The 10111-nt window shown below is 35.0% G+C and overlaps 1 protein-coding gene across 3 annotated transcripts in view; it reads left to right on the top strand.

Moving 5' to 3' along the window:
• Positions 1–173: 173 nt before the first annotated feature.
• The window catches only part of LOC108362183 (myb-like protein AA), a 40684-nt gene continuing 30746 nt past the window's right edge, over positions 174–10111 (top strand). For all 3 annotated transcript variants that reach the window (XM_017615053.1, XM_017615052.1, XM_017615054.1), the window contains exon 1: positions 174–1184. In XM_017615053.1, coding sequence (XP_017470542.1) covers positions 881–1184 — 304 coding nt within the window. In that variant the 5' untranslated portion in view covers positions 174–880. The remainder of the gene's footprint in view (positions 1185–10111) is intronic.

Raw genomic sequence — 10111 nt, 5'->3', positions numbered from 1 at the left:
TGAACTGGTCTTGCATTAATTAGTTCACTCGACCCAGATAGCACTGTAGCTACTATAAACGTACATATGTAATAACTATACATATGTACATACTTGAGTGCAGTTCAACAAATTTCAATTGAAACACTATTTGTTCATGACTAACTAAAATTTTTACGCTCTAATTTCAGGGTAAACATCAAACTTAAGCGGAAAATGAATTTAGTTTGTCCGAAGCCAAAAAAAAACGATGATTTCAAAAATGTTTGCGCCAAGAGCATAAAATAAAACATGACAACGTTGTAATAGTTACTCCCAAGTACATATGTACATACAGATGTATGTATGCAACTGCCGCACTAACGGCAACGGTTGAATCAACACTAGTAACAAATTTAACAGCTGTCAAATTGAGTGCATTGCTAAGCTAGTAAAAATAAAAAACAAAATATGTATGTATGTTGCCAGAGCACACAATTGGCCCGACTGCTGAACACATCAAATAACAACAATAAAAGAGGCAACAAATTTGTTTAATAAAAAAAGTTAACGTCTAAACACAGCAGAAATTTTCAAAAAGTGCAACAAATAAGTAAAAGAAGTGGCACTACACAGCTACGACTTGAAGTGGCAGCCGCCTTTATTTCGTTCGCCTTTAAACTCTTGCGCCCGTTTTTTTGCTTTTGATATTAGTTATACAAAAATTTTGCAGCATTTCGCCACCACTGAAGACACCGGAGCCTTTGCAAGTGAGGGCAACACCTTGCAACAATAAGGGTGTTGCACGTTGCCGCTCAGGCAAAACAACTCACCAACTAATAGCGAAGCACTGCAGACAATAAGCGCCAGACAGCAAATAGCTGACTGCTTGGCCTCTAGCGCCAATACAAATAATAACAACATGACAACAGCAACAACACAAGCTGATATCAATACAAACACCACAACCGCCAACGAAGTTGCTGGTCACGTTGCAAGCGCTGGTGGTGGTGGTGGTGGTGGTGGTGGCGGCACCGTCATCGGCAGCGTCGTTGGTGCTGATGTTGACAATGGCTTGGGCTCGCCGCTGACAACGTCCATTAGAAACTCGAATGGTCTCACAAACCACACCAATAATTTCTATAGCAATTCATCGAATTCAAATTCAAATATTGGCAATAATGGCAGCACTACACCAACAACAACAAACAACAACAATCAGCGTGGTAAGTAGTTATTTAGTTGCACCATGTATGTACTGCATATTTCTGTGTGTTTGTAAGTAAAGAAATTTTCGGTTTGCTTTCGGGCATTTTAAGTTAATAGCAGCAATTTCGTTGAAGACCCTTCGGTGAGAAAGGCTACCTGGGCTATTTTAGTTTAACCTGAAAAGTTTAAATTTTTTTTTGTTGTTTTTGGTAGCAACGGAATTCAATTATGCGGAAAGTGCAATCAAAGTAGCAAATAGTTTTGAAATAACTATATACTTATGTATGTACGTACGTATGTATATATATGTAGCGTAGAATCCATTGAAAGAAGGCTTATAGTTGGGCAGGATTATTTTGAAAATGGTCGACTTTCTCAAAAAGAGCATTATTTTCTTTCTTTTTTGTTATCGTTTGCAATCTTTAATTGATCATTTCAATAATCACCGCATTTACCGGCCATTCTGGCTAACTGTTTTCGAAAAACAAAATTATTTCGTAAGACAATAGTCAACTCTTGCAATTATCTTGAAAGTTATTTTCTGTCTTTCGAAAGACTAATTGAAAGATCTGTTAACGAGGAGGTCTTAGTTTAATACTGTGTGTTGCCTTTAGCAATAAGTTTTCTAAAAATTAAATTAAATAAAAAATATTTGTTTTTTCTTTCTAAAACAATAAAAACTGAAAATTTAACTAAGAAACTTTGATAAATCGGAAAAGGCATTTTTTTTTTACTTGTTACCGCTTATTTAAAATTATATTTAAATTACTATTAAGACACTTTAAAGAAAAAATCACATACTTGGAATATTCTACATACCTTCAGCTTTCAGCTCCATATGAAAAAAGTTTTGACAAGTAAATATAATTGATCAAAATCTTCTCAGCGATTCACTTAAATTATTGCATAGTTTTAGAAATAATAAGCAAGTGTTCACTTTCCACGGATGAAACGGAGCTTTCGCGTTAGAAAATTATTATATTTTTTTTTTGTATTCCCTGTTAGATAGAGTAGCTGTTTTTTAGTAATTAGGCAAGATATGATGTCAAAATGATACATCAATATTTTTTTCGAATGACCTACTACGGTACCACTGTGCATGGGCAGGAAATGATTAATGACAATTGATGAATATTCAATGAAGCTGGAACCTACTGTAAAAATTTTGCAAATAAACACAATATACCTCATCGCCGTTGGTCAGCATATTTTGGAGGTGGTTAAGAATGATTTCAAGAATGCAGAAGGAGTCACTTCGGAGTCAATTAAAAAATCTCGCCAATCTTGGAGTAGAAATTTCTCTACCACGTTTGTAAATAATCCAAAAGTTTGCTGAAAATCGGTATTAGCGTAAAAATGATTAAATAAAAAATATATCAAAAAAATTAACAATTATATTTCGTTGTCGAACATACTTTGTAAAAAATAAAATGCGTAATACCGGTAACAAGGAAAAATTAACAAAAATCGAAGGGATTTATCTGCAACTTGAAACTTGCACCATCATTTTTTCTAAAGATTCTGAATAAAATTTTTCTTTTTTGAATTTTTATAAAAAGTTTGAAATGTGTAGATATACTTATATGCATGGTGTCTGTTTTAGAATGAACTGAACTTTTATACAAAACTAATGACAATATTTAGACGCTTACACTTTTGCCAAGTGTTGGCCGAGCTTCTAATCCAATTTGTGGTGTGCGTCTTATGAAGGGACCTTCAGTTTTACGACGCCTCCGTATGGCAAATAAAGCAAAAATCGCCAAAATTTGTCAAACTATCTTGACTCATTTTCTTTCACGTGGCTGTAGATATATGTATATATTTGTGTTTCGACCACGATCTGCCATACGCAGAACACCCTTTGTCATTAAAAATATCTGCCACTAAAATGTAAGCTCTAAATTCATTTGTTAATGAACCTTTCCCTTCGGAATATAGCATTAACTCATAGCTTTTTTGAGCTTTACCCTCTTTACTCATTTTGTAATTGCAATTTTTCATGCAATGGGCCAATAAATTTTCCCTACGTACGAGTACACACCTTTAATACCATTTGATACCAATGTAGAGGCAAATCGACATTCAAAACTCGGATGCATTAGAAAAAAGAAAATGCAATGGCCACGACTTCTGCTAGATAAGTGCCTGATTTTTAATTACCTATAACAGAACCAACTTAAAATGGGTTGTAAAGTCATGCAGACTTCATCGGGAGTTTGTTTTATTTATTTTATTTAAACAAGCTTCTATTTAAAAATTGCTTTGAAAACACTTTTTTCTGCACTTCAAAGATGCATTTTCCCATTCAGGACAAATAAAATGAAGTCCGGAATTTTATATTATCATTTTCATATACAGCGGAACGTGTAATGTAAAATGCAGAGGAAACCAGTTCACATTTTTTTGCGGCCTTTGCCCTTAAAAAGTTGGAAATAAGTAATAAAAATTTACAACTACATAGTAGACTGCAGGGTAGTTAAAAGTTAGATACAAACTAGCTTAATTTCCTGCAAGGTATGTGCGTTTGCCTATCTACATATGTACCATATGTATGCCTGTGCATAGGTAATCGCATATCTAACCAAATACGGCATTCACAGCTCGCAATCAAATGCCACTTGTAATAGCAATAAATATGCAAATATGCCATTCTCCACCGATGTGCATATGTATGTATGTACATATGTAAATTAGTAAATTATGGGTGGCATGCTCTTAAATACGAGTACACATAGTGGTGTGTGTGTGCGTGCAGTTTTATAGGTCCGTTGCACACGGCCATGGTCAGCCGATTTTAAAATGTAGCTTAACCGGCAATGGCAGAATGGAATGAGAAGAAGGTAAGCGGCTAGGTGTGCGTGGATTGTAGCCACTTTGTGTAACACCGTTGCAACAAAGTAGTTATGGGCATGCAACACTACACACAACAGCAAAAAACAACAATATACGTACATACATACGTAAGTAAAAGACAGCAGGAACAGCTAAGTGTTACTACTCCTACAAGAGAGCAACCTATTACATACAACTCGCAACTTCAAAACCCCACTCGACGCTTGTTCACGTCCTATTAATGCAAGAATAAGCTAAGATATTTGTTTCCCCCAGATAAATACTAGCACTTCTTACGACTTGTATGCAAGCGAATACTTGCAACAAAATGTTGCACACTTGCTGTGGCGTCGTCACCAGGCAGTGATGCATATCTGCGGCCGTATGCTCGCCAGCAAGTGAATGGGTGCGCTGTCAGCTACGGTGCGAGGACTTGCCTGCTTTCGACAAGCTGTTTGGATGAGTGAATGCGAATATTCGTATTAACTAGTAATTTTTAAGCAAAAAACAAAACCGACTTCAATTCTCATATAAAAATTTAGGAGTAACGTTAATTTTTTCATGATCCCATGAGCGGATCTAAACCAGATTAGTATGGCACCACGTCTGAGACACTACCTTTCCGATGCAAAAAGAATTATCGGTTGACGTGGTCCAAAGTTATGCGGTAATATACAAACAAAAAAAAATATATATTCCGACGAACTGATTACCTCCTCCTTTTTTGGAAGTCGTTTAAAAAGTGTCGTTGAGTGAGGATATCCTCAGCACCACCACCAACATTGATGATGGCGGGCGATAGTGCTTGCCATAAAGTTGACGTTGATGATGGTTGTAGTGGTGAAAGAAGATGACTGAGTTCGTGCTGATGTTGCTGTTGATGAAGATGGTGTAGTTGCCGCTGTTATACCCATCACTTTTGCCGCGTGAAACTGGCTTGAGTGCCACTCACTTTTCTGCGTTTGCACTGCTTGAAATAATATATATTTTTTGTTTCTTTTCTAAAAGTATTTTTTTCTTTTTATTATTTACTCACATAGATGTTTCCATGTGTGTGCTATTGTATAGTTTTCTATTGCAATTGCTTTCCACAATGGCATACAATCGCCGCTTGGTAATCTTCGCGTGCTTGTGCACGCCTAAATAGCGTCAAGTTAACAACAATTAACTTGCGCCTTTTTTCTCATTTATCAATTCCGATTTTCACTTTTCTTTCACTTCTTGTACCTACATAGATATGTACATATGTATGTATTACTGCAGCGGCGATAGAAAAAAAGTAACAGAATATTAAAAAAGATAATAATTTGCCGTAAATCATTAATCAAGTGCTTGTTGTGCGAAATACTGGAAGGGCTGTCAATTCAAAGCAAAAGTCGTTGTCACTAAGCATTGAAAGAAATTTAAATATAGTACGTATATAGTAGTATTTGGCTTTATTTAATTTAGTTTAAACCAATTTCGATAAATTTCATTTAAATTTATTTGTTTTAATTAAATTTCTTTGAGTAAATCTTTTTAAAATTAATCACAAATTTTCGCATCATGGTTTCAGTTTTGGGTGAAACGAGAGCAATTTGAAAAGCCACTGCCTTTTTGAATTTCCCACGCAGTTAGTTTTAATATAATACTGTTCCCGTTAACTGCCAACGGTTAATAGCCTACTGTAAAATTTTAACCAGGCTCCGCCATTTAGTTTGAGTTTGACAGCCACTGAAAGCAGCCAACCTCATGGATTTGAACGAAAATAGAAAAAAAAGTGAGTTTCATGTGCTCATTAAGCATTATTTTTTGCGTAACAAATCTGGTAACAAGAAAATATTTACTACGGGGATTCCTATTTCTAAACCCAAAGAAATGTGGGTGGGCGGTAAGATATTTGGGTCGAATGAAACAAAGGCTTATTTTGAGCATCCTGGAAAATCTATTATTTGGAAATAATCAAAAAAGGGAACAGTCCAGCGCCGCTAAATTTAAACGTAGAATACGTGGTATGGTTAAGAGCATATACAAGTCAAAAACGAAACTAAGAAAAAATATCGATAACAAAAGCGATAATAGTATCGATAGCGAAATCGGTAACAAAATCGATAAAAATATCGATAACATAATCGATAATAATGTCGATAGCAAAATCGATAAAAATATCGATAACAAAATAGATAAAAATATCGATAATAAAATCTATAACAAAATCGATTACAAAATCTATAAAAAATCGATTACAAAGTCGATAAAAAGTATTTTTTATTATTAAGATAAGTTCCGAAAAAATCGATAGCAAAATCAATAACATATCGATAACAAAATCGTTAAAAACTATCGATAATAAAACCGATAAAATACCGAGAACTTCGAAAATATCTAAAATCCCGAAATAGTTCCCAGATTGAGTCTGTCTTATATCCTTTTCTCTATAATTACATCTGATTTAATCTTCCTTCCTCTATCTTCATCTTAATTTTTATCGGTATCCTCATTCTCATATTTTTCTTTATATTTACCTTTTTTTTAATTTCTATGTTTATTATATTCTTCATCCGCATATTCCTCTTCACCTTTGCCCTTTTATATGTAAGTAAAGTGTTTAAATTTACCTACTTTACTACTAGTGGCTAGAGCAATTTAAAGGCCTAAAATTGACCCCAATAAGTTAGGTGGCTCCTCCGTTTCCACAAATGAAGCTGAGCTGACAAGTGCTTCAGTGTTGGTTTTAAAGTACGGGCCGTTTCTAGCTGTCTGATGTCTAAGCTTTAGAAGTTTTCTAAGCGGAAATATCTATTGCTTCTATTGTTTTTCGATCCATTTACTAGTCCCCAGTTTAGCTTGAGCTGACTCCAAACTTTTCGCTGGACCCGATGATAACCAATCTTTCTCCCTCCCTAGATGGTAATCTCTTACCTTAGTCTTCAATAACTTTTAGTCGAGCTCCCAGCTATTTTATCGCTTGCATCGTTCTACAACTCCACGGATCCACAGTCGTCACGGGAAACTTATGTTGACAGCTCTGTAATTAGCCACTGTCTCTACATAAAGATGGCGGATCTAATTTATCCTGCTTCACTTGTGGCACTACTTTTGCGCGGTTTAGACCTTGTCTCTCTTATTGCGGTCATCTACGTATGACGCCAGTCTACAGACTACGGTCGTTATGGCCTTTAAGACTGCCGTAACTATGACTTTCTCTACCCCTCGTTAGTGATTGGTGCCTTAGAATATCCTCGAACTTTATAGTATGCAGAGTGATTTTTTTTTTTGCTAAAAACAAAAATTCTGATTTTCACAAATAACTAAAATTTTCTAGGACACCCTAATATACAGACATTGTACACATGTACATATTATACTCACTGGTGTTGTAAATGCCAGCACGTTCTACTTGCTATGCGACATTTGCGCGACTATTAAAATTTTGTGCAGCTGTCGCAGAACCGGAATTTACTCGTACGAATGTATCAGTAATTTACGAATCATTGCAATTTCTGTTTAAGGAGATTTAATTAAGCTGCTTTAAATCGTCAATGCCTATGTATTTCATTGCCCATTGTCCACGATTTCACGCTGAAATGGATATGAAAAGTGAGATTTCAGTAAGTTTAAGTAAATTTATCAAAATGCTGCAGCTTAGCCAAAATGTACACATGCATGCGTGTGTCCAACAATTCATGCAAAACAAAGTTTGACTAGTATCTAAAGAGAGTAGACATAGACTAATTTTCTTGGGTCCAATTGCAAATTGGAGTCTCGATATATTGGCATTATGGATAGAGTGGTTAAGTGCTAAGCAAACCTGAGCTTCTCGGTCCGCATGTCATCGTGCAACAAGTCTCTTTACATCCACGTACTATAGGCTATAAAAGCTAAATATAAAGACAATAAAGATTAAGGATAAAATTAAGATTGAGATTAAGATGGAGTTTAAGATTAGGTTTGAGATTTAACTAAGATTATGGTTAAAATAATTACCATTCCGAGGCACGACTGATGTTAGACTGATGTTGGTCAGACCAGGGATTAAATCCAAGTCCTACGGAGTGGTAGTGCGCACCTCTAACTACTTAGCCACAGCGGCCGTTATCCCTTACCAAAAAAAGACCTTTTCCAAAGGTCATTAAAATAAGCGTTTATATCACGGATAACCTCTTCATTCCTTCAATTTATTTTCGTCGAGCGGACTCTTTAGGTTGGGAAAGTAATTTTCGGAGGGAGCTAAAATAATAGCCTGTTAAAAATATATTGTAGTTTATAAGAGCAGTGTAGCATTTAAAGTTACTACGCTGGAAATTCAAAAGGTCACTAACATATCAAACTGCCCTCGTACTAAATATGTACGCGTCAATATGACGGATATATTTATAAATAATTGAACTTAAGGCACAAGGCACCCTTAAAAACCCGAAAATTTACTTCAGTCAAGTTTAGCAATATGTTCATACATTCATATATGTATGGCGGCAAGTGTCTGTGTATGGTTGCCAATCGTCTCCTGGCGGTTCCTTGAAAGCAAATACAAATACTTCGTATCATTTCTTCAATGCACCCAGCTGAAGTGCGACATGGAAATGTGATTTATGTTATTTACTTTCTGTTTGGATTTTGCTGTTATTTTCTGACAAACATCTGCTCTTTTTTTCAAGACTATGACTAGTCTTCGCTGTGACGTGTTTTTCGCTTTTTTGAAGCGTTCTTCACTCGTACCAAAGTGCTCCCTTATGAACACCCTCATTTCACTTTCTCAACAGTGTTGTAATTGATACTCAGTAAAGTATCTTCTCTCTGTTGTTACAGCAGTGCGTGTCTGCGGCGTCGTTGTCATAATTGCTGTCGTTTTCATTTGTGGGATTTAGATTGCACAGGAAATGCATTAATATGTAATGCACCACATACCATTTACTTAAAGATATTGCATTTCATATGCATCCATATAGCTTCCGCGAATACATATGTACATATCCCAGCTAGCATTTAGATGATTGTTTGATGATTTAGGAGATATTCAAGTTGCTTGCGAGTTTTAAAAATAGTATTTGAGGATGATTCTTTTTGGTAACGAATAGGGTGATACTTTACAGATTATTGTTAACATACAAAACCAAAAACTAACTACATACATGCTTATATCGCTGCGGCACTTCTTTTCGTGTAAACAATCAGCTTTATAGCCATTCCATGTGAATAGATTGTTGCCATAATTTCACAGACAAAACAGAAACTAAATGGGGAATTTTTGGTTTGTTTCGTTTTGATATTTTTGGGAATATTTGTTCAAGAAAAAATTCGCGAATCGCTTGATACAATTTTTAAACATTTTTATGCATTTAAATTTAGAACAAATATTAGTAAAAACGAATATTATATGTAGGTATTAAAAAAAACTTGATTTTTAGAGATATTTTCAAATAGGTCCTGGTTACGTTAATCTTAACAGTTCTCCGAAATATTTTTGCCGAAAGTCTTAAAATATAACTAATTTTATATTTCCGATGGAAAAACAGTGCCGATTTTTACACATACATACACAGGCTCCAACGAATAGTCGGACAAGCTTTTTGTATGCCCGCAAAATCGATATCAAAGTAAGAGAAGTGAGATTAAATAAAAAAAAGATCTGCGTCAGATCGATCTTTTGGTAAATTATTTTATTGATGTTAATAACAAAAATCCGTAAGCAAATCCATTTTAAACACAAATCGTTATTTAACTTAAAAACATGGGTTTCAAAGCTTAACGAATAATCGGACAGCTCGCAATTTTGCTATAAAAACTATATACGAGTATCCGCAGAGCTAATTTAAATTTTTTTGTTTTTTTTTTTGGAAAACGCTTTGCGCTTTGAAAGGGAATCTTTCTTTTCCATTCAGTTGGCCAAATAAACAGAAACCCACCAAAAAAATCAATCTGTGCACTCAATCTTCAGTTCAAATTTGTCGGATTGTTCGTTGGAACCACTGTATGTTTATTGGTGTGAGTAATTATCAAGGAGGAGGGTTTTGACATTCGCAGCCAGGCAAGACTTGAGCTGGACTAATTTTAACTTATAATTCAGTTATTTATTAGACTGGCGTCCGGATATATGGATTTATGTTTTTATTATTTAAGAATTGCGTCGAAT

This window comes from Rhagoletis zephyria, unplaced genomic scaffold (genome assembly GCF_001687245.7).
Source record: "Rhagoletis zephyria isolate East Lansing unplaced genomic scaffold, Rhagoletis_zephyria_1.1 Rzeph_scaffold_00956, whole genome shotgun sequence".
In the NCBI taxonomy this organism is placed as follows: Eukaryota; Metazoa; Arthropoda; class Insecta; order Diptera; family Tephritidae; genus Rhagoletis; species Rhagoletis zephyria.
This window is presented reverse-complemented; position numbering and strand designations above follow the sequence as displayed.